Source organism: Apis laboriosa, unplaced genomic scaffold, assembly GCF_014066325.1.
Source record: "Apis laboriosa isolate Shangri-la unplaced genomic scaffold, ASM1406632v1 scaffold20_cov151, whole genome shotgun sequence".
Lineage (NCBI taxonomy): Eukaryota > Metazoa > Arthropoda > Insecta > Hymenoptera > Apidae > Apis > Apis laboriosa.
The window spans coordinates 1-27,453 of NW_025222327.1; the positions used below are offsets into that span (position 1 = coordinate 1).

The 27,453-nt window shown below is 28.1% G+C and overlaps 1 protein-coding gene across 1 annotated transcript in view; it reads left to right on the forward strand.

The window, feature by feature from the left end:
• Window positions 1-9,668: 9,668 nt before the first annotated feature.
• The window catches only part of LOC122712746 (neuronal acetylcholine receptor subunit alpha-7), a 352,327-nt gene continuing 334,542 nt past the window's right edge, over window positions 9,669-27,453 (forward strand). Inside the window, exon 1 of the mRNA XM_043932599.1 lies at window positions 9,669-9,804. Within this exon, the coding sequence (XP_043788534.1) occupies window positions 9,669-9,804 (136 nt within the window). The remainder of the gene's footprint in view (window positions 9,805-27,453) is intronic.

The window sequence follows — 27,453 nt, forward strand, 5'->3', positions numbered from 1 at the left end:
TAATTTAGTAATCTCTCTTAAATATCCTTTTTTTCTTTATTTTGTTCAAAAATCTGAACGTTTTGCAAATGCACATCAAAAGAATTTATATGAAAAATGATAAATGTAATAAGTTATAAATTTGTATGCAAAAAGTAGGATGTTGTGAAAATCTTTTAAAATTAATTCGCAGTACTTCTAAGCGGTGAAATTTCATTATTATTTAATATAAAATATATAATTATTTTATTGTGTAATTAATGTTAGTGACATAATTATATATTTTATACAAAATACGAATTATTTGGCTGCGAGCGTGATTATATTTATTATGGATAGGAATTTTATTAAAGTTATAGATATCATCACTTTAAGTAAGATTAGGATAAGAAGGAAAGTGAGTTGTGGCGCCATCTCTGGTGTATGCTTGAACCGAAGATGTTTCCAACACTCAACAGATGGAACCACCGATCCGTTTCAGTATAATTTTATCCTTTTTCTATTATTGGCTGTCTTTATCTATGTTAGTTCCTGTGCCGTGGCACAGATGGCGCCACCATTCGGTTTTACAGTACATCCGTCCTTCTTTCATTGTTAGCTGTCCTTATCTACCTTAGTTCTTTTTCTGTACCACAGGTGACGCCACCATTCGGTTTTACAGTACATCCATCCTTCTTTCTTTATTAGTTGTCCTTATTTATCTTAGTTCTTTTTCGGTACTACAGATGACGCCACCGTTCGTTTTTTCTGTATTTCTATCCTTTTTCTTTTGCTATCTCTCTTTATCTATCGTTTTTTTACCGTACTCTACAGATGTTGCCAATTACACAATTTTTAATGTATTTACATACTTTTTCTTGTGTTTATTTTCTTTATAGATATTTATTGTAAAGATTTTCTCACGTAGAGGTCGTATTGTATTTCTTATTATCGTGAATACATCATTATTTATTATTGAAGAATCTTACCAAAATGAAAGTTTTTATAGTTTACAATTATGTTATAATCTTTTTAAATATGACAAATTTATTGAATTCTTGTGCTGTATATATTGTTTTTTCTTAGAGAATCTAGAATGTTAATACTGCAATTTAAAAAAAATTCATTTGATTTAAAATAAAATCATTATATTTCGATATTCTCTCTGTTTTTCAGTTTCTTATTTATAATTTTTTTAGTATTATAATTATATTAATATTCTCATTTTTAATTAGGAATTATTATATATTTAATTTTAAAATGTTCAAATCTTTTTTTATATGTTGCTGAAGTATAGCCTTTTAATTCGTTTGAATCTTTACAACGTTTTTAACAATTTTAGTTTAGGAATTATGTTAAATTAGAGGGAAAAATTATGTTCAGTTAAATAATAATTTTTAGAATAAAATTTATTCGTATAGTGAAAACGAAGTTGAAGAATGAAATGAAAATAGGTTTCTCATATTTAACATCAATCATTTTTTTAATTAACTATTTCGTGATTTGTATAATTATATTGCATCTGCTTTGTAACATAATATAATTTATTGAAGTAAGGTATAGTATAGGGGGAGTAAAAAATAGTTTCATTTTTTTTGACGTCGATATTTCAGTACATTTTATCAACATACCATCAAAAGATATCACATCTATTTTTTGTGTTTGATAATTTCATTCTCAAATGTCGGTACATTTTGTTGTTAAGAGAACGAGTTAAGAGAAGCGGTTAAATTCTCATCTGTGGATATATAGATTTATTCGCAAATGGTAAAATCTTTTTCTGTATTATTGAATACATTTTTTAAATATGCAGTAAACATATAGTGACAATAATAATGAATATTTTATGGAAATAACTATAAATATATTTATAAGTTATTATTTGTGTATTGTTTCATAAAACTTTAGTTTTTAATCTTCAAGATTTTCTTTTATATCATACTTTATTTATTTATTTCGAGTTTAATTTATAGTTTTGAAAATTTTTCGATTCATTATTCCGATTTTAGTGTTTATATATTATATAAAGTTTATATAATAATATAATAATAATATATAGTTTATATATTATATGAGAAAATAGAAGCAAAGAATAGGTGAAGACAAAAGAAAATTTGATATTTGATATCTATTTTTAGTTAACCAACATTAGAAAAATTTGTAATTATAAAAAGTAATAATAATGATAATAGTAATAATAATTAAAAAAAGTTTATAATAATGATTTTTATATTTTCGATATTTAAATATTTTGCATAAAATGTATATTTTAAAGTTAGAATAATAGATAAGATGTGAATAAATTTGTAAATGTTGCAAATTTGCACTAATGAATAGTGTTATTATTTATTTAATAATAATTTAAAGCGTTAGCATAGAGAAAAAATTAATAGGAAAAATTAAAATATTAGATATTTTTTTCTCAAAGAAATTTAGATTATTATATTTATGATTTCATCATGTCTCTTTTACATTTCTCTGGTATTCAATTATTCGAAATCTTTTCATTTTATAAAATTATATAAAAGAAGATCAAAATTAAATCAAGAATTAATCTCTGATTTTCATTATAAAGTGAAATGTAAGCAATAAGCAAAATAATTCAATTTCATATGAGAAAACACAACAAATAAGAAGTAAAAAAAAAATTGTTGTTACGTGAGAACAACAGAATTACGTTCCACAAGTATGTAGAAACTTTTCAGGTGTGCAGCAAAGTATAGGATCACATTCACAGAAATTAATTTAATAAAATTTTTTAGTTGCTTCGTTAATTTTAAAATTTCTTATATTTCTATTCGTTTTTCCTAACTTTTTTACTACTCTACACCTTTAAATATTTTGTTATGTGTAGATTAGTTTAATTTTTTATCTCTAAGTTACTCGAAAAATATATTCTAAATATTGGTAAATAAATTGGAATAATGGAAAAATGGAAATAATTGGTAATAATAGAAAAAAGAAAAATTGTTATTCCATTTTTAATAACGCACAAATGCGTGTTAATTCGATAATAATGAGTATGAAATAAAATTAGCGTGAGGAAACAAAAATTTTTTGCAGAAAGAAAATAAAAATTAATGTTTCTTTTTGCAACTGAAAGTACTCAACTGTTTTAAAGAGTAAAAATTTTATTAACTTTCGTGTGATAAATTAATTATTGAGAAAATATATCATTTAAAATAAACAAATAACGATAATATCCATGAAAATAAAATAACACAGATATAATCATTTTATACAATATATAAAAATCATTTTTTCTTTATCTTCCATACTTACGTGCCGTTTTATTCCTTATTTTTAATAATACGATCATGTGTCGTAGTAGTAGATAGATCAAAATTTAACGTTATGTCATCACGTAATTTAAATGCTTTGATGAAAGCGCCTTTACGACTCGCAATAAAATCTTCCTAAACCTCTATTTCCTCCACCTATCGATAAGAACAGATTTCTACAATGTCGATGCAACAATACACCTTTATAAATAAAATTTACATTTACTTAACGTTCATACCTATATATTTTCGATTAACGATTTAACTCACAATCTCATCCCTCTACCATCCCTTCATCTAACACCGTATTCATCGATTTCAATCTCGTTTCGTTTCGTTTCGGCGCACCTAGCGTGCAACAAGTACGCCCGGCATATATGCACGCAGACAGCATCCTTTCCTTATGGCACTGTCCAAAACGATTACAACGAAATATTTTGGCCAAACTGACCGTCTAATTACCGCTCGTGCAAAGCTTGCTCTTCTAATCGATATCGAATATAACCGATTATCGAATAAATTTACTTTACAACACTGTGTCATCTCCGTAACGTTCAATGCACACAGGTGCGAAATCGATCGATCGGTTCATCAACCGTGTCACCCTAGTACGTTCCACTTTTGTCGTTCGCGCTGAGAGAGAGAGAGAGAGAGAGAGAGAGAGAGAGCGAAAGAGAGAGAGAGTACAGCGATCCGAAGTCGGCCCCGGGAGATCTCAACTCACGCGGCTAATTCCTCTTGGTGGACTTGCCATGCTTGGAGCGTGGTCGTCTACGAGTTTCGTTACGACCGCGGAATCAACGGGTGCATAGACGTGTATTTAACGCGCGTACACATTACGTGATGCACATATGTAAAAGTATTTTCGAGCCTACGCACGATCCATACACCTGGCGTGCGGAAGGGGAGGAGAGGGAGGATGGGGACGCACACGTTGAAAGTCGCACGGTAACACGGCGGTGAGCTATGGGGGTTCGCGAGGGAGACGAAGGGATGCCAGCATCCGGGCTGGTGATAAAGAAAGGAACAGGGTTCTCCTGGTACACAGTGGTGGGCAGAATATTGATCTGTGGGGTGGGCTTCGGGGATGGTGTCCTCGAGCCCTCCACCCCAGACCACCCACTCTCCTGATCCTGCTTCTCTGTCTCACCAGAGTACCCGGCTGGCAACCGAACCAGTAGTGGGGAGGACGCTAGTTGCGTGGTGGTCCAGTCCGCAGCTTCCCGCGAAATCGTGGTGGGACTGAACGCGAGCAGTAGGGGTGCCATGAAGGAAGGGATGGAGAATGCACAGGATGGTGGAGGAGGGAAGGTTGTACTCATCGCGGAAAGCCTTCCTCGCGTCTATATCGCGGCGGTAGCTGCGAGTCGCGAGAGCTCGACCGCCAGCTCGTACACGACCCCGACCGCCTCCTATTTCAGGGTACTTTCAGTTCCGTTTGGATACCCGATCACAGAACGAGGCGGTTTTCTCCCCCCCTCTTCTCTATCTTTGTCTATTACTATCTCTCTCTTTCTCTTTCTTTCTCTCTCTTGTTCACTTTTTCACTCGCCCACTCTTACATCTTCTCACCCTCTTTCTCTCTCCTTTTCCCTCCCGCTTTTCTCTCTCTCTTTCTCTCTCTCTCTCACACACAATCACTTTCCATCTCTCTCGTTCTTCCTCTCCTCTCTCCGTCCTTCTCTTCCTTCCTCTTCGATCTCACTCCCTCACTCTATCTATCTAGCTGTTGCCCCCTTGGCTCTATCCGCGCACACGCCTCGCTTCTGTCCGCTTCACCTTTTTCTCGGCCGCTGTCTCAGTCTACCGCGAGTCGCCTACGTCTGCTTGTAGACCTCGTAACGTGGCCGCGTGTGATAGTGTATCAACGATCGTAGTTCCGTTCGCTTGAACTCGTCGTCCGGTCACCGAGCCAGCGCGCACACCGGCTTGACTTTGCCCCGCCGGTGCGTGAGATGTCCGTTCCACGTACCTCGTACCACCTTGTGAGAATGCGTCCAGCAATCAAGTGATCGCGAGTATCGACGAGCTCTACGTCGTCGTCGTCGAGTGACGAGTGGTGACAGAGGTAATCTGCGCGAGCCCCAGGAATACGCACGGTATTCGTAGAAACGCGAACGATGACGAGGCGGTGTCAGCGTGGATTCGAGGTATAGCGGAGATCTCGAGGCGATGCCAGTTTCGAGGAGGAGGCGGTGAGAAACGATAAAGCAGCATGATTTTGTACGAGAATCTGGAAGCTGGCGGACGCGTAACGAATGAGAAAAGGGAAACGAAGTGCTGTGAGAACATTTGATGTAAGAGCAGCGAGGGTGTATAAGTGGGAGCAGCACGCTTGGCCAAGTTGCCTGGATACGGGCAGCAGCACCGTGTTGCGCTCCGGTGAAGTAGGAGGAAGCGAAGGAGGTGGAAGGTGGTGCTAATACGCGAAAGGATGGAGGGTGCAGTGGACAGTAGTGGGACGAAGAAGACGATGCACGAGGCCGAACAGGCTACGAACGCAGGCTCGTGCCGCGTCCAAGAATCGCGATAGCATAGCTGCCTTCTTCGGATACGATTACGTATGGTAATCGTGGCGACAGAAACGTTGCTCATTCACCCAACAACGCGCCCGGCTCTCTGTACTCGAGATCCGGCATCGAGCACGAAAGCTCGAAAGCCTCTACGAAGCCTCTCGATTGGCAGGAATGACCGATATCTTTCGGCTCGAACTGAACAACTTCTTTAACTTCTTTCACGATTCTTCCTCGATTCTCGCTTCTCCAGTGAATTCCCGATGAGAAAAATTTTAGATTAGAGAACAGGAAATAGTAAGAATAGTAAGTGTCGACGAGAAACGAGAAGTGTGTTCGTATAATATATCCCATTCTTATAATCGTACTTCCTTAAAGGAAGAGTGTGATAGTGAAATATCGAATTCGTGATTGAATAAGGAGAAAGGAAAGGGAGGCATTCGTATCGAATATATATACGCCGGTTGTCACGAACACCTGTGAATCGAGCACGGCTCGAAAACACTTATGGAATTCTTTTTACATACACGGATGCAACGGCCCTCTTTCCTCGTACAACGCGTTCGTTCGATGCGTGCCTGATACTAGCGAAGAGCTAATACCGTTGCCGTGTAATTGATAAATGATATCAAGTGACAGAAGCCGATCGCAATTGTAGGTACGTTCGTATTGACAAGTTAGAAATAGGTATCGCAACTTTCCAGACTTCCAGAAATTCCTATTATTTTTTTTTTCTTCTTTTTTTCGTCCTCGTGAGAGCGTATCTTGCGGTGGCTGAGAAATGTGTTTTCCGTGTTCCATGACTTTTCCGATCCGTGTTTTCTTCGTAAACGAATACAGTTTCAAGAGCTCTTTCCTTTCGTATCGTAAAAATTGAGGAAAAATGTAACACGTTTGAGTATCATCGGAAGAGATTAAAGTTGAGCACTGCTCGAATATCTCGGCCGGATAATTTATCACGTAAAATCGTTTAAACGTAGTATTAAATAAGAAATTCGGGAGACAGGTAAAATAATTTTAAATTTCAATTGAAGTACATTATTTGAAATAAATAGGCGAATTTGAATACCTAGATAATTTACGTCACAAAAATTTTTTTAAATATAATAAATTATCCCTTTGAACTTTTAAGGTCAGCTGTATCATGCAGGCATTTAAAGGTATTCTACCCTTTGGCCATTGTTTACAGCTTATCACTTAAATATATATAAAAAAAAATTTTGAAGCTAAAAGTGTATAGTTAAATTCCTTGAAACGCAGAGTTAAATAAAAAATTTAAAAAACAGATAGAATAATTTCAATTTTCAATTGGATTTATTATCAGAAATAAATTTAATTTCTTGAATTTTGCATTCGAAAAATAATCGTGATTATAGAGCAACAATCTTTTTGTTCGAAGCATGTATAGTTCGCATAGTGGTTGAACGGTGATTGATTAGGATATACGAAATTTCTATCCACTTATAGCCAAACAGCTAATCAAGAAGTTGGCTATAATTCAAGAGAATCTTTCGATTTCTGGATGTTTGTAAACTATAGTTATCGTACGTTTCATGAAAAAAAATAATAAACACAGTCAGCTTTAATGTCGTTTTGTGGAGAAATTCTATTTCCCGTTCGTTTCAGTTTTCAAAGTGGTGATTTGCATACTAGATATAGTAGTTTTGTATAAAACTATATAGGCGCGTGTATACAGTTCCGTAAAATCTATTTCTTGGACACGGAAACACGTAAATTTTTACCAGAATTAAAGGGAAACAAGCTTTAAATGGAGGTTGAAAAATTTAAGTTTCCATATGTATATTAGTGAGACGAAGAATAGGAATTTCTGTGGAGAATATTGAATTTTAGTTAAAAAGTTTATTTCAGGATTACTCAATAGTTAAATAATTAGATATTGTAATTAATCTTTTGTTTTGATCAACAAGAATTGAAAAAATTGACTTTAATTTGATTAAAGAAAACAATTCTGATAATGCAAATGATTTATTTATGTGGTAAATAGGTGGCAAATAATTTAATTATATTTTTGATAGAATAAAAAATTGTTTGATTTGATTTCTTTTAATATTCGAACGTTTCATTATTGTGATTTTTTAAAGACATCTTTCTAAACTTATTTATACATTTTTATTTCTTATTTATTGCTATTATAATTGTTATTAAAAAAATTAATATTGTTAAATTTAAATATCGCAAATTTTCTATACACAAGATATTCAAATATAATATCTTTATTCTCACTTCAATCGTAATGTATGTTGTTTCGTTAACACGATAGAAATTGACTTAATACGTTTCAATACATAGCTTTTTTCACGAGAGAGAAATTTAAATAATCGTTGATATTGTAATACGAAACAATGTTTGTAGACGATAAATTGTAATAGCAATATATTTGTTCAAACTTTGGAGAATCATATTAGACAAAGTGTCATCCCAACAAAGTAATATAGAGTCGTAATATAGGAGATAATAATTGTGATTTTTGAAATTCGTATTTAAAGTAATAAATTTGAAGTGGAAAAATCTGTTTTTTTTTAAAAATTAAGATATACGTTTTATAGTGTTTATTTATAGTGTTTTTCTACTTAAGTAAACTTAAATATTTGTGAAAGACAACATTTACCACATAATTTAAGAAAAAAGAAAAAATGACAATTTTATTAAGGTGGTATAATAAAGTGATATTTTATTTTCTTTAATGAAAAATTTGACTTCAAATAGAAATAAGATAGAACATGATATATGGGCAAAAAGTTAAAAGAGAATACAGAATTTAATGTGTAATCATTCCTATATGATTTCTTCATATCATTTTAGACCATTCCTATTTCTTCTTAGCACAAGTTTCCAATACCTTCATAAAATTTAACAAAAAAATTCGCAGTTCCAAAAATTAAAATTAATTTCGTCATAAAAGAATCAACATCATATCATAACATAATGTCGCGTAATAATGAGCAAGTAGTACAAAATCATTTACTCTCTTTCACAAATCAATAATTCCCAGATCTCCACTATTTTAAAATTATATTTCTCCAACACAAAAATTTAATTAAAAAATTTCCGCTTCCAATCTATAGTAATTTCATCAAGAGAAATCTATCTTTATAAGATTCATAGAAGAAACGTATGAAAGATAGGAACAAATAACTTCGTATACTCTTATAAGTCATTTTCAGATACATCTAAAATCAAAAATCGTATCCTCTTGGTGCAAATATTTAACGAAAAATTTCCATACACTTTACGATCAAATCCAGCGACAAATTCTCCGGTTCCACCCCGTCCCAGTAGCCTCATCAAAAATGAAAAGCCATCAGCATGTGAGAAAATTCGCAAAAGTAGCACGATACAAAACCATTTACCCCCTCCTCTATTGTCAATCAATTATTTTCAGGTGTATAACGCGAGCATGCTCGACGCGTGGCGAGGTTCGACGCGGACCTAGAACTGCGGTGACAATAGGAAGAGGCAGAACAACGGCAGTAACGACAACCATCAGAAGGTTGGCGGGTCGTATATACGTGAAAAGTGAGAAGGTAACGATTGGTTATGACGGCAAAGTCGGGCGGCATCTATCCGGGTTCATCGTTGTGACGATTAGACAAACTTGCGCGACTCGACCGGTTTCTCGACACGATGATCAGAATCAGTGTAACAGTTCGCGACGAAGAGTTCCCGGGCGACGTTCGAGACGGTGATCGCAGCTCGTAGAGAAGTGACACGCGATATATATATATATAGATATATATAGATATAAATATATATATATATATATATATATGTATATATTATATAGTGTGTAGTGCGCGCACGAGTGGAGAAGGGACGTACAAGGGGGTGGTGGAACACGAAAGGAGTGGAGCATTCGGTGAATTCCGGGTGGCCGACCCTTACGAATAGAGGAGAAATGTCGAGCTGGCCGAGTCTGCAAAATTCATTCGCCATGGCGAACCAGACGAGAGGTCTGCCACAGATGCGAATAAAGCTTTGTATGGTCAGCGCCGGTCTTCAAATAGTCCTTTTGCTCACCGTCCTACCTCAAGGTAAGTCCCATGCTTGCTGATTTTCCTCCATCTTCCGGTTATCGTTCGATTCATCGGTCCAGAGACCGCAATTTCCTATCATGAGGATTCGCTTCGATTAGGGGCAAGCACAGGGAAGGATAAATAATAATAAAGTTAGGAAATAGTCTCTTATAACTTGGGATATTTGGAAAATTTTGTAGATTTCAAAGTGAAGATTTGTTTTGAGGGATGTAGATAAAAGAGAGGTAAATGTTAACGAAGTTCGGAAATTAATCTTGTTGGTGGTTCAGGAAATTATAGGTGCTTTGTTTTAATTTTAAATTAAGGATTTGTTTCGTTTGAAGGCAATAGAATATAGGCAAGAATAAGTGTTAACAGGTAAATAAAGATGGATGTTAACGATAATGGATAAGTGTTAATATTAAAGATAGAAAATCTGTCAAACTGATTTTTTTAGTTTTAATTATTGGAAGCACACAGATTTTATGATTAAAATTATATTGAGATAAACATTTAAATACAATGTATAATTATATATATGTATAATTATATATTTAAATGTATATATATATTCAAATATACATCATAGTTTGGTTAGTTCTGTTCAGAAATATCTATTGATAGTTCAAGAAAATTTTAATCAATTTAAGTACAATTTAGGTACAATTTAAGTATAAGAGAAACGAAAATACATGATAAAAATAAAGCACAAACATTATTTAATATTTTTTCCATATAAATTGACTTTTTCTGGTTTTTTAATTTTTATGATTTATTATTCTTCATTCTATTCTTCATCAATTTATCTAGATTATCTATAATTTATCTAGTTTAGTAATCGATATTATCAAATTTATTATTCGCAATAAAATTTTTATCGTAAAAATTATGAATATTTCTCTATTTTTTATTCTTTCGAGTTAATAAAGTTTAGAAATAAATTGTTCAAGAAAGTTTGATTAATCGTGTGTAAAAAGTGATAAAAGCTTAATTTTTCAAAAGAATATTGAAAATGACTAATGGTATGGAAATGAAATTTAGTATTGAATTATGTTAGATATGACATATCGCTCTTTAAACTCGCTTTCTTCTATATCAATTAGTTCGTATCACAGTCAGGTGCCAATTGAACGTATAGATAGATTCGTAATTCGTACTATTTGTGTATTCACGATCATGTCACCTGGCAATATTAATTTGTAGAAAGTGTTTTATCGAAGGTATTTAACTGTAACTTTTAACCGAACATTTGGTTAACCACTGGAAAGTGTAGGTTACAATCTGATTTAATCAAAGCGATCGATCGCGGAAACACGAATATTCCGTTGTGCAACCAGCTCATAATAATTTGCATTCTGTATCGGCGTTTCTGTATACAGATATTTTGCACGCTTGAATATTCTCAAATGTTTGTAATGAATCTGTAGATTGCGTGTTTATGTCCAATGGAATTAAATTTGGGTGGTGTTAAACAATTGTTATTTGATTTTAATATTATTCATATTTCAATGTCGTTCCTTACGAATTTTAATATTTCGTACAAAGTGATTTGATACAAGTACAATTTTTTAATAATGCGAAAAAAGATTATTATATTATGAAATTAGTTTTTGAATAGTTTGGTTTCAATTCGATTTTTATTGTAATATTGAATTCTGCGTATTTTATATAGAATTTTATTTTTTTCAATATATATATTTTTACATCTCTAATTTTGATAAATGTAATCCTGTAATCCAAAAAAAATCTTTTGTGTAGTAGTAAGAGTTTAGTCATTTTTGATGTCTATCGAAAAATAAATTGTTGAAAAATTTATACAATACGATTTCAGTCAAACAAAATTTTATTAATTAGGTTTCATAATATGCTATATTTGTTTGTATATGCTATGATAGTTTAATCTTTGATTTTTTATATCTATATTTTACAAAACAAGTTTGAAATAATTAAAAAAAAAATTAATTATTTCTAATATAAAATATTATCTTGTGTAAAATTTATCTGTGAATTGGACGATAAATTTTTATGATTAATTTTAAGTAATTTAATGTCTGTGATTTGGATGACATTATATTATTTAAAATTAATTTATATAATTGAAATTATACCATTATTTTGAAATTATCATTAAAATAATAAATTTTGAGTAGCTGTAAATTCTTGAATTCCATTTAATAATAATAAATATAACGTTAATCTCTAATAAATATAATGTTACGTCTCTAATGTTAATAAAAGTTTTGTAAAAATTAGGTAGATAAATAAAATAAATACTCCGCATCGTTTTTAGCAGTAAAAAGCTCTTTCCATAATGTCGTATAATTGCAAATGCTCGATTAATTGTAATCATTATTAAATATTATTAGTAATCCTCATATTATCGGGGCACCAATAAATTACCATTAACTGATCATCCACTTATTGTAAAATAATTCACGCATAGTGAATCATGTTTCGTGAAGTTTCAGATAACCGTATGTTATATACATATGTTCATGAAACGATTACAAGTTTGGCAAAATTAATTGATACATTTAATGTTTTAAATCGTAAATTACATTGCTGTTATTTTATGCATATAACAGAATGTTTTCGTTATGGAATTAATTATATGGTATTTTTGAGAGTTGATTTCACGTTGCAATACATCAGAAGATTTAAAATAAATAGTAAAAAAATTTCATCCAGTTTCTAAGAGTATATGATTTATGATAGCATTTTAGTACAAATTATATACTGGAATAAATAAGTGGAATAATTACATTAGCAAATATGAATACCAAAGGGTTAAGGGAATAAAGATATATTAATTGATGTAATATTTTACTAAATTGCGATATACGAGACTATTTTTTTACTGATTTATGAGAAGATAGATTACATGGATCAAATTGAAAATAGATATAATGAATGAAATATACATAAAATTTAGAAAGTTGCTTTAACGAGGTAATGTTTCATTATTATGTAAAATTCTGTCTTGTATAATCTTACGTAATCTGTCTTCTACAAAAATTTCGCACTGAAAAAATACTGTTCGAAATTTTTTATAATTCTTATTAAATTAATTCTATATTTATTATTAAAATATTTAACTTAAATATATCCAAAAAGATATTGTTATTAATTAAATAATTTAGAAGTAAAATTTAAAATAAAATTTGTATAAACAAAAAGAATATTTTCTAAAGAATGAGAAAACTTTAAATTGAAGAGAAAAATTAATTCACTTTAGAATGCATCAATGCAAAGTCATATGCACTATTAGAAAGTGAAATATATCCTCATAGGGAATTCATAGAATAGAAAAAAGGAATATGATAATAAAAATGTACTCTTGGTCGTTTCGTGGAAAACTAAGCTTTTTCAAGTTATTCAAAACTAATCCTCTCCTATGTTAGAAAACTTTCGATACTGAAAGAGACAGAAATTGTACGACCTCGTTTTCAGTTCTATCGTAGTAGCTCGGTTACCACCTTGTAAAGTGGAAATCCAAAGTGAACCTTAATTAAAGGTGGTACGCCGAGCTTATCGAGACTCGCTTTCAGAGCTATTTCTTCCATTTTCAATCCTTTCTTCATCTTTATCATTGCTTTCGTTATATATATATAATATTTATATGTATATTATTATTATTATATACATATGTATATATACATCCATATTTATTTCCTTATATTCTTATATCGTATATATTATATAAAAAATAAGTCATAATCTTCCATAAAGATTTTAAAATTGATTGCCAGAATATAATTGGTCATCTTAGGTATTTAATATATTTTATGAAAAATAGTATATTAATAAGGAAAGCAATATTTTGATATATATTTTTCTATTTTACCCTACAGTAGTCTGAAACTCTTGTTGAAACTCTTATTGAAAAGAAAATATAAAATGCATAGTGAAATATATAGTAAAATTAAGTTAGTAGAAGGTTAGATACTTTTGATATCAAATATAATGATATGATAATAAAAAAAGAATTGAAGATATTTTTATAATACATGTATGAATAAGCAACAACCGGAGATGTTAATAGATTTTCAATAAAAAATATTAAAGCATTTATTAAAAATCTATGTGTTGGATAATTCTTTATTAAGAAGAAAACAATATCCATAGGTTTAAACAAATTAGTCATCAAAATAATTTTCTAATTAGGATATTGTTTAATATGTTTCAAACGTGTTTTTATATATTTATTACTACATAAATTTTAAATCATTACATCATATAATTTTTAATAGATTCATTTTCTTATAAAGTATGAAAAAAGAATAAGAAAACTGAATGCTAACAATATATTCAGGAATTAGATATATTATCAAAATTTTTATTTATCATAAAGTATTTTATCACCAAAATTGAATTTAATCACAAAAGATGGACATTTTTATGTTAAGCATAACTAAATTCTGAATGAGCATATCAAATAAAGTTATAAACTTTTTAAAATTCCAATACTTTCATTTCTTAAATATTTCTCGTTTAAGCCTACATGAAAATACTTGTTTTAAAATTCTTTAATAATTCTTCCAATGAAACATGTTCGAAATTATATTCGAAATATAATGGTTCCACCATTCGTTACATCGCCATAGAGCTTGCATACAGCTCTGAAAGTGGCATGCACTATATCGCGTGTAATATATCGTCTTGTCAATCATGATTACGGTTAGCAGAGGCCTGGTGACAGTGCAATCGGTATAACGAAATCAGTCTCGCTTCACTTTGTTACAAACCACGATTCGAATCGATGCCACCACGAAGCCGTGTGTCCCTCCTTCTTCTCACTATGATTGATAAATGTACGTGTTTTTATTTCGTCTAGTCTTGATAACATTATTTCTCAATAAATCTTTCCTCTAACCGGTGTGGATCGACGAACTCGTTATGAAGTAAAATTAACAGGCGTTTCACGTAAAGATTTTCATTGGGAACTTTTAAAGTAGATCGAATGCTTCTTTTGTTCCATCCAAGTTATAAATTGCATTCGTTCTTTTAGCTCTAGCTGACTTGATTTGTCCGTGAAAGTTTGTTCTTGAGAAGAAACGTGCTTGGAATTTTTGATACCTTAAGATTGATATTTGAAAAGTAATCAACCTTCGCTAAGGAGATGGATAAGTTTGATTATTGATACGTGATGTTTGAGTTTGATAAATTAGTTGAAAAGATTTAATGTAAATTTGAGGTGGATAGATGGATAGATAAATCAGGCAAATTTTCTTAAATTATTTGTTAAATGCATTTTCACAGTTCGATTTGTTCATGAACTTTATATAGCGTACAATAAATAATCCAATCATTTGATATATTTTTAGTAATATAAAAAAATAAGATACAAGTTAAGTAATAGGATATTATTTGATATTAATCATTTCTTTGTTTATAAGACAAAAAAAATTATATGAAATTAAAGTTTGCTTTTTAAATTGAAACATATAATAATACTTAATAATGAAATTTAATATAGAAAATATTCAATTATGCAAATGAATAGAATCCAAGAATTCAAGAATATTGTATCAAAATTGGTATAATAGCTTTTGTTATTCCTATTTAAAATCAGCTTCATCATGTTTCGTTGACAACAACTTAGTGATAAAACTACGAATAATAACTCTTGAGTAGTTTCTGCAAAATTGAACTAATCGTGATTCTAGTAGAATGAATGATCGATAAAATATACGTCATAAAACGTGGTCTAAAGGTATTCCTGACGGAAACCGAGATTAGAAGCGGCAGTAGATACCGAATATCGAGCGCAGACAAAGGAAACAAGGAACAGGTTAATCGAGTGAAAAGGATTTCCTCTGTACAAGAATATAGAAATTTTCTTTAAATTATTAGTTCGTGTTTAACGGAATGTAATATGTTATGAGGATTTTCGTTGAAATTGTTGTAAAATTGTGGAATGAAAAAAAGTAAAATAGTCTATATTTTTGTATTGGATGACACAATTTGGTTATTAATTATGTATCCATTATTTACAAATATTCAATTAATATTAAAATTTATTTAAATAATTTATTTATTCTCTATTTTGTTGATAAAATTTTAATATTTATAGGTTTATCAAATGTTCAATTCATATTAAATAATTTTTATATTCAAATTTTTTTATTTTGTATATTGTTTGTAAAAAATACTTTGTTTTAGAGTCTATACCTAATAATAATTGTATAATATATATAATATATTATATAATTATATAATAAATTATAATAATAATTATATATATAATATATTATAATATAATATATAATAATATATAATACATAATAATCTTATTATATTGAACAATATTATGAAAAGTTTACATCAATTGTTATGCAATTCATGCATAATTGATTAGTTAATTGTGTTATCATCTACAATAATTAATGAATTATATCACTTCTGATTAAATGTTACTCATTTTCATAATATCATTTGCACTTCTGTTTGATAGTTAAAAAAATATCGATAAATTAATATTAATTTTAAACTGATTTTTTAATTTTTCTTGTTTCTTAAACATATTTGGAAGTTTAGAATAGTTAAGTTATTTATTATTATAACTTTTTAATCGCTGTTAATATTTCCTTTGAAAATTTCTTCCCTTTAATAACATACTTATTCACAATTCCTAAAATCATAATTTTTATCTTATTTTATTCTTAAAATAACGTGTACCAAGTGAACAATTTTATTTCTATGTTTATCCTAGTTATATGTCGTATTTAAAAAGTTGATTTCAATAATATTTCGACGAACAACTGTAGCAAGAACACAGAAAAGACGACGAAGCAATTAATCCATATATCTTCACGCGCATGACTAGCTCAGCAACGCAAAGCATTCGAACGTAAATGCACGCGAAATTTATTCCTTTTACCGGACGTCATTTGCTTTTAAATTCATGAAATTCTGTTTTTAAGCATTCTATTCAAACGGATGCACGTAATACATTTTTTTTTCATGTTCTTTACCGACCACTCTATCCGTACTTCTAAATTTATGAGATCCTCATTTTATAATATTCCATTCGTGTACTAACACGCAGTGATTCTTTTATTCTTTTTTCTTTATCACTAATCCTGAACTATTATACAATAACTAAAATCGAATGTCATTTTCTCGCTTGTATATCCTTCCTCGTCGCCATTTGAACAAGATGATCGAAAATCATCTTGAATTATCGAAAAGCGATATTTTTCTTTCGTGCACCATGTGCACATTACGGAAGATAAACAACGAAGAGACGCGTAAAGAAACGTTAAATGCAACAGTGTCCTCACACACTGGTAAAGAATGTATTTTCAAAGGTCGAAGCTCGCACATTTCTTCGTTCGAGCTGGAGATTACGGTCTATAATAAGTCATCCGATTTATCGGTGTATTCCAGTTGAAATATCCTCTCGAAGGGGCCGGATTTCACGGGTATTCACCTCCAACGGTGCTCGCGATCGTGAGTTATTTTCAACTGGAACGCGGAAAGCTTCAACAAAACTGGCCGAGACATTGCGTATATTTTTTCATTTTAAGGTTTACGCCGACCAATGACGGTTTTCCAATCGTATTCTCGCAATACGATTTATTGCGATTTTTTATATTATTATGAAGTTGGCTCGATATTTTTTTTCATTAATTAAAAAAAAAAAAATATGGAATAGTTTTGCCTCGTGTATAGTTTTATTTAGGAATTTGTACAAGGATATAAAAGTAGATTTTTAAAGAAAAAAGAATATTCTACGATATTTTTGAATCTAATGGAATTTTATATAAAATTGATCAAGTACTAATATTATACAATACTAATATTTCAGAATCAAATTTTTCTTAAATTATAGGAGAAAAATTTTATCAATTATTAATTACATAAATACTATTTTTTTTGTTAGATAATATAAATAGAAAAATTTAAGGTAAATTTCATTAAAAATAAATACATTTATTAGTTATTTAATAATAATTAAATGTTAAAATATATGTTAAAATGTTATATTATATACAGAAGATTAAAATAGTTGATAACGAGATGCAATCTCTTTTTAGATGTTAGATAATATTTCTAGGTAATTGTATTTTTATATTTTCTGGCACATTATGATGATGCATTATAACTTAATATCATATAAAAGCCATTATATTTTTTTTAGCGATGTTTTTAGAACATGTCTTAAGATAGTTTATCTCGTTGTGTTATCTCTCGTATTACTCTTCTTTCAAATCTTTCTTCACATCTTTTTAAAGAAAAATTATGCAAAATAAATTGTTTTTTCACTGTTTTTTCTGTTATTAATTTAATTCTTAAAAAATATTTATATGTATTCTTCTCTTCATTTTGCAATGTATAGAAAAGGTTTTATTGAATTATTGAAATTATTGTTTATGTAAATGATCTTCTAAAATTCAGTAATACAAATGTTTTCATGTCATAATATCAATTTAATAATAGAAAAAATTATTTGCTATAGATTATTCATCATTAAATGATTAATCGAAATGATCAAGCAAACATTTGTCAATTCTATGACAAAATTAAATTAAATGTTGAAAATAAATCGCATTAAGATGATCATTCATGCGTAAAAGGAAATTTTAAATGATATTATCAAGAAAGTAGAAATGTATCAGGTGATCTACAAACTTCACAGTATTTTTAAGAGGTTAATTTTGGTTTTTGGTTTTCATTTTATCTTTTATCATGATGAAACCTAGTTTTATAACTTTTTACAATTTCTTTTTATAATTTTATTAAAACATTTTATAAAATTTTCTAACTTTTTCATTTAAAAATTCCTTTGCATGTTTCTTTTTATTTTAAAAGACTTTTCCTGACAATGAATGTTGCAGTGACCTGAATAAATGGTTGTCTGACGAGGCAATGTCTGGGGAATATGGATAGATGTTGAGGAATTTCTCAACCAATGTATAGCGTTACTTATATATTTCGTGCAATATATATGTCAATATTATTATTATATTGGATGACTTTTTTAATTTAAAATTACGATTATTGTTGTTATTTCTTATATTACTTCTGAATTTAATAATTTTTTTTAACTATGATATATGAAAATTTCACATATAAGTAACTTTAGTTTTGTTTAGTTAGATTTTGATCAAGTTAGAATTCTCAAATATGAGCCATTTCATTTTCGATTTAAATTTTTATTTTAATTAAATTGACAATATTTTAGTAAAATTCTTTAACAAAAATTTTTAATTCATATATAGAAATATTTTGATGAAATTCCTATAGAAAATGGATCTTGTAAAAATATTCGATAGGTATTTATTTTTAAAAGAAATAAAATTAGGTGTTTAATAAATAATTTATTAGATATAGATTGATTTTTGTTACAAAATTCTAAGATCATATAATATTTATTTTATATATATCTAATTCTATAGGATATATAAATGTAAAATATATTATATATTAATATTATATATTAATATTATAATACAAATTACAAATTATAAAAAAAAATTATTCATACTATTACAAAATATATTTGTCATAGAAATAGAAGAACACTAATAAGAATTTATAAACTTTTTAGTTTATAATTATATATTTAATTAATTATATATTATTAATAATAATATAATTTTATTATATTAATAATAATATATATTTATTAATTATATATTATAATTATAGTTTATAAATTCCGTTTTATTCTATTTTTTTCATTAAATTACAAAAATTTATTTTCTAATCATAATAATTTTTTTCACTTTAATTTTTTCAATAACCTCGTCAAAATTATTGTGTAAGAATTCAATTCATTCCTTTATAAATTTAAACAGATGTGAAACTTTACTTATCTTTTAACATCTGACCTAAAAATATATGCTCGAACAGCATCTTCATTTCAAAAAATAGTGAAAATATCTCTTAAAAACCGACGTTCTACGTAGATGATTGGAACAACGGAGTTCATTTTTTAGGATTGGTGGAATCTCATCGTGAGTTCGATTATGCGGTGCAGCTGTTAGACGTCAAGATTTTTACATCGCATTACCAAGAGGCTGGGAAACACATCCATAACGCTCGATATTGATTTGCAGAAACACGCGCCCCACCCTTTTGGTTGAGCGTGCACGGGTATTAACTAAAAGGAGCATTCGAGAGGCTTAGGAGAGAGATTTCACCAACAGTGGAAAATGTTTTTCTGTTATGCGTTAGTAAGCCTTTGCGGCTTAACCTGTCGCCTCTTTCATTTCTACTGTTCGAGTTCTTGTATGCCAAGCATTCGTGATTGTGCTATTGGTGGGGGTTGAAGTCCAAAGCTCTCTTACAATTATCGTCACTATTGAATGGAATAATCTAATAACTTGAAATAAAAAAAATGATTAAACAATAATAAATTTTTACAGACAGAAAATAGGCAATTTTAAAAAATTTATCAAGCTTTTAAGAAAATTAGCTTAATATTCAGATTGTATAAAATATAAAATTTATAGCTACAACATAGCTATAACAATAGTTTCTAATTGTAATAATATAATAATAAATAATAATATAATAATTATAAGAAATTGATATGACTTTAAAATATAACAAAAAGAAAAATTTTAAAAATTGAGAATTTTTGCTTTTTTTTTTATATTTATCATTATATTTTATATTTATCAATTTATTTAAAAATGTAGGTATTCAGCTATCTTCACTCATTTGCACTCTTCAAAAAAGTCAATTCAAGTCTATGAAAATGTCTAAAAAAGAATGTTTTTGATTTATTATAGGGAATCATAGGTTTTAAAAAACTAAATATATTTTTATTTTATTCAACTTATATAAATTCACTGATCATCATAAAAATAATTCCTTTGTATGCTTTAGGATATGCATATTTACTTAATAATTTTTTCCACATTTAAAAACAATTTACAAAGTTCACTTTCGATATTACTATAAGAAGCTTTGTCCATCTTAATTTCATTTAGAGTTTAAAATTTCTTTTTTTCCAATCTTTTTTTCCAATGATGATTTGGAAGAAAGCCAGAAAAGAAACAAATCTGGATCATGTGGAAGATAGCAATTCTCTAAATAAGTTTTGCCAAAACAAGGCAAAACTTAATACAGATTCGTTAATCTATTCTTTCTTGTTATTGATATTGTCAATATAATTTTTTTGAGAACAATAATTAGGTAATATAATATTATTTCATATTTCTTTTGTTTCTTTAAAATTGGTTTTCTAATCTAAGTTGATTTTTTTAAATTATACATTCAATCGAAAATCACTTAGCAAATATTTTTACAGACATTTTGAAATCATTTTTAGGATCTATTTATTTTTTAAATCTTTTTAACATCTCTTAAGATATTCTTTAAGAATTTTCAATCTTGTAGATGCAGAGATGATCCTGGCAATCTACTTCTTTAGATAAATTTTTTTCCTTTTAACATTGTTTATGTACTCATTTTAATTAAGTTTTTAAAAACTTTAAGCAATTTGGATACAATTTCTTTCATTATCATAAACATTCCAATTTTCTTCAATTTTAGATATCTATTAAAGGAACTACTTAGGTTGTCTAAAATTTAAATTTTGAATCAAATAACTTTTCAAAAAATTTAAGAAAAAAATCAAAAAAAATTTAAGAAATAAATCAAATAACTTGCAAGATTAGAATTATATGAATTTAAATTATATAATTGTATAATTAATTTAGCAAATATTAATATTATTAAATGTTTGTTTTAAATGGTTAAGTTATATTGAGATTTCATGATCTCAAATAAAAATATATTCTCGAGATATTCAATGCATCTGAATAATCTGTGAATTATCTGTGTAAATTTCATATATTTTCTATTAGATATTGTTGACAGTTTTCCCCATTTATATGGAAATTTATCGATCACTTGTGCATAAAAATTAGCAGATTCTGATGCAAAATGTTGTCGACGTACAATGATACTTGCTCATCGACTGAGAATTGTTTTTTATTTAATGTTTTTTGTAATGTTCAAAAAAGTGGAAGTATGTAGGTGTGATGTTCAGTAAATATAGTAGGTGTGATACTTCAAGCTTCAATATCTTTTGTTACGCTTTATCATATTGTTACGTTTTATCATATATATTTGACATTACGATGATATAATAATCAATAATATAATAACATAATTATATTTACGATTGACAAATATAATTTTTCATATTTTGATTGTAATTATTTCAATTGTTAAAAATATATATGTATGTTTACATATGAAAATATTTCATATTACAATTAAAGAATTCAAAATATATTTATAGATTTTCTGACTACGTGTCACTAACTATGCACATAATTATTTTATTTTATTTTTTTTTTTAATATCTTCATTCAATCTTCTCTTAGCTGAGTATTCTTGTTTTATTTGGATATTTTACTTTCTATATTATTTTATTTATTTTTCTACATATATTTCTTCATATATTATGTATTCATTTTTATTTTGTTTTACATTTTCAATATTCAATATTATTTTCTTTTTATTACAATAAAGATTTTTTGACTGTAAATAAATAAAAAAAATATTATTTTTTAACTGTTGTGCATTTTTTTTGAAGTTCCAAAATATCATAGAATATCATGTTTTTGAATTTTTCATTTTTTATGAATTTAAATAAAACTTGTGTTTAGAATAGGAATTTATTAGTTAAATTTTTCAGAAAAGTTAGAATATGAGTAAAGATTTGAGTCTTTTTTTTTTTTAATTTTTATTTTTCTCAAATTTAACAATAAAATAAAAGAATGATAATTGTGATTTTCAATTTTATATTGAAACATAAAGATTCTTTTTGTTTGTTGAATCGAGAATAAGACATAAAAATTCGAGAATCGTAACAATTCACATTACGTGAACTAAACAGTACGGACTTGGAGTAATGAACTTCTTATCAACAACTGACAGACTTACAGTAAAACGATTCTCGAAATTAAGACCAGTAAAACATAAATTTAAGAACAGACATATTCTTAAATTTTTACGAAATTTAGATTAGACGACATTTCATTCTATTTACAAAAAGATTTGTAATTTGACAATTTGTTTAGCAATATTTATAGAATGAATAATCAAAAATTAGACAGATTAAATTTACACTTATATCAGACTTGAAGATTCTAATTTTATTATTAATTTTAAATATAAACTTGAACATTCACGTTTTGATTTGGACTTAATAATGGTGAGGAATAATGAACAAAATTTGAATTTCACCGAATTTATTTATTATAGTGATTATTTTTATTTGAATCCATATCTGAATAATATAAAGATTTATATAAGATTTATATAAGAAAACATTTTATTTTCTTGCAGATTCACATTGCTCATTCATCAAAGATTCTTCTAGCATGTTTATCTCAACTGCACTTGCATCCATCTTATTTATTTTTCTTCGTGTTTACACATTTTTCTTTTAACCCATTTGCTTTCAATCAGTCGTATTACATATACAACACACAATCTTGCCACAATCTTGGCACAAAGCACCAAAAATCTCATACATTTTCAGAATCGCATCGATATTCATCTATATTCTATTATAGAATCGATAATTTCAGTTGATATCCACACTTCTATTTTCATCTTAGGAAATATTATTCACATTGTTATTCACAATTTGGATGTTATAATTTTTCTTATCAAATAATTAAATTAAATTATTTATTAACTTTTAATGTAGTTTAATGAGAGACATTGCATTAAAATCAGATCATTAAGAAAATGATAAATATTCATTTTCTACAAAAATGTAAGAAAAATTTTCTTGTAAAATGAACAAAATATTATTTTATAAGAATAAATATTATTTTATAAGAAAGTAAGCTTATTCTACCTACATTGGAAGTTATTTATAGATTATATATGATATAATAACCGCAATATAATAACATATTGCGTTTTTTCTTGTCAAAAGCAAGATAAAAAAAAATAAAACAGCTAGAACTAAATAAATTACTTACATTTTTTTATTGTATTACAAAATATTGCAGTATGAATTAATTTTACTTTGTTTTATTTTTACGTTCCTATTTAATGCTGATTTAGTTATCTTCATTTTAATTATTTTAAGAATACATCATTAATAAATATATATGTTATACAGTACGTAGAAAGTTTTAGAAAATAATTAGAATTTATATCTAGGAATTTCCTTCTTTACTTAATTTGTGATTATAGAAAATTATAAGGATTAAAATATATTTAATAGGATATAAAATAAAATATATTGTTATTCTTCAAATGGATTAAATGAAAATTTCAAATTGTTATTAAATAATTTAAATATAGAGTAATTTCGAATAAAATATAATTTAAAGAATGCAATAGTAAAATATTATAAAAATTAAAAATTATATATAAAATTGGTAGGTCAAATATTTTTGTACATGCAAATGAATCAGCGCATTTTCATTTGAAATATTTTATTTTTTTCTAAGTTTTATTCTAGTCTTTCATGCGTGATAAATTTATAATATTCCATTAGAATATAGGATAAGAACTAAAATATTTTAAAATCAAATTTATTATGAGGAATCTGTAGAAATCTTTTTAAATAAAAGATTCTTTTCATAGAAATTCTATCCATTGATACTATGAGTTATATACAGATATGCATCCAGGAAGATTGAGTTAAGTGAATAGCAAGAGGAAGTCTATGATTAGTCACTTAACATTCTCCAAGGCATTCAAATTACGGTAGATTAGTCTCTACCGTATAGACCTCTATTAGACTAGTCGATAACTGTTCAACCAAAATCGTTTGAAAGTAGTTCAATAAGTTAGTCTCTGGTAGTGAATTTTAGTTCAAGAATTAGATTGAGATGAACATGTAGTATTGTGTAACTGTGCCAATTTTTACGATAAATATTATCCAGTTATTTCAAATATTTCTTTGTAGGATAATTTCTTGATAGAAATGTATTGAGAATTAGAAAATTTTTTAATAAAAAGAGAGATAAGAAAAAACATTTATATTGAAAATTTCATTACGGAAAGTAAATGAATTTTAATACTAATGAGAGAAAACTAGGGACATACATGAATCGAGATAATAGTGGAAATTCATATTTTTTCCTTTCATCTCTAATATAATAATCATTTCTAAAACGATTTCAATAAAATTTTACATGTAACGTTATATTTTTAAACTCGTTGTAAATTGTTGTAAAATTGGCACACACTATTTCATTTTTAAAATAATTATAATCAGATTTTGTTATTTTTGTTTTAAAATATTTTTTTTTCTTTCTTTTCCTCAATAAAAATGTAAGCAGATATATAGATACATTTCAAATTTTTGTGGTTTTATTTATTCAATACATATGACAATCAATACAATAATTTTATATCTCGATCGAACGATTTTTTCGTTAAATATGAAGTTAAAAACGAATTTATTTTTTAATACTGATAAAATAAAATAAATAGAAAATAAATACTAGTCGATTAAAATTTCAAAATTAAAAAGATAAACAGAATGTAAGTGAAAACTCAACATTTTAAATCAGCAAAACTTTTAATAACGAATGATATCGATATTTATTTTTAATATTTTTTTATTTTTCTTATATTTAAGTGAAACTAGGATAACATCTGGATGTCAAATGTATATTAGCATGACATTAAGATTTATTTTTAAATTTATTAAACAAATTTTTTAGGAAATAAAAATAAAAAGAAATATTGATTTTTAATAGATATACATTTTGTATTTTTAGATAATACTGCTACATTTGTTGATTTTATTAGTTTATTATTATTCTATAGTTGATATGAATCAAATGTATGAATAATAATAATGTATTTAAAAAAATTCTCATTCGATTTCTTCGAAAATTTCTTTCAATAATTTTAACAAGTACTTGATGAAATTAATTCTAACGATATATAACTACTAGTCGTTTCTTAAATCTTTCTGAAAACAATAATAAGCTTTAGATATTCTCTTTAGACTAGGTTTTCCTTACACATTGTGTTAAACGTCTCACAAGTGTGAATATGAGAACAAAACTCTCTCATTGTTCCCGCGGCGAGATGAAAATCACGAATCTCATATTAACTCATTCCCTATACGTTATTCTAGATGACAGTATAAATTTCATTCTCGAAAGTTCTAAACGCGTTCCTTTGGGTGTTGGCCCCTAGCACCGCCGAAATGATTAATAATCTGTCATGAAGGCGGAGATCCCCATAGGACTTGGTTAGAGAACGCCACAGCATCTTCATCATCTCGTTCTCTTGCGCCCAACTTTTCCAAATTTGCACCGCAGGGAAACGTAAAAGAGCAAAGATCCGGCCGTAGTTTTCAAGGTTCGTTTGCGGCCTCATTTCGTATTGAAATTGCCGCCATTCGGCACGTCAGCCAGCGTTTCGTGCGTTTTTAATGATGATTTACAATCGTTGGCCTATCCTCTGATCAATCCATTTTCGGCAATTTCAAGATGTGTTGAAATCGCCTGACTCGATTTCAAATATAATTTGATATGCTTATTAGCGTGATATTTTCAGGATACTTCTTTCTCGTTGGAATAATTTGGAAATCTGTGGAAGTATTTTTTATTTTTTTACTATAATGTATATTCTGTCTGGTTGAAATTATTATAATTAAAACTTCTAATTTACTATTATGATTTCTCGTTTATTTTTTATATTGTTTATATTTACCATTTTAAATTATATTTTCCATTATTTTTTCCAAATTATACCAATGGCAGATTATTTTTAAATAATATCGTTACGATTTAATTATATTTTTGCTATTCGTTTGAAAATTATAACTCAGGCATTATCAAATGTACATATATTTTATGTACATATTTGACTATATTTATATTTAAATATATTCACATCTTAATTGTAATTGTTTACGATCATTTCGCCTCGAAAAACTTAGAAAGTAACAATTCAAAAAGCGCAGATGCTTCTCGGCTCGACTTTCAATCGCATTTAAATTTTTTCATAATCCTCGTGCTTTAAAGTTAATTCATATTTTCCAATCTACACAGGCTCACGTTCAAATTTTGCAACACGATAACTGCAATGTATTTCGCATTTCCGCGCGAACTTTCTCATCTGACAAGATTCGCGTTGGTGCCGTGAGTGTATAAACTGTAAGTTTTCCGTTTTCCACCGGAAGTTTACCGCACTGATCGCACCCGTGTGTGTTAGGTCGTATATTTATTCCGGCGACACAGCGATATTTCCTCTAGCGAACATCTCTCTACCCTCTTCGACCTGCTCCGCTATATATTTACTTCTCGCGTTTAGCGGTTTGTAAATAAGCCAAACTGTTTGAGGATCATTGCCAGAAAGTTTTGGGAGATCTCTAGCGAACGAACTTGAGCGGCATGTATCCGGATCGGCTCAAGAGGAAATCGTTTATCCTCAACTTTCACCGTGTTTGGGGCTGCGATCGTTTCAGGCTTTTGAATTTAATTGCAGCTTATCCGATTGATTTTTGGATCGGTGATAGAAGATTTTTGTTTTTTCTTCTTTAGAAAAGAATTGAAGATAATAAAAGTTTAATATAATATATTCAATATCTCAATATAGATGTATAATAAGATTAATAATAATAAGTAGCATATATTTGTATATATATTAAAAATAAAATTGAAATTTAATACTTGTTTTATCGAAAATAAATTTACAATTACATAGTGCAAT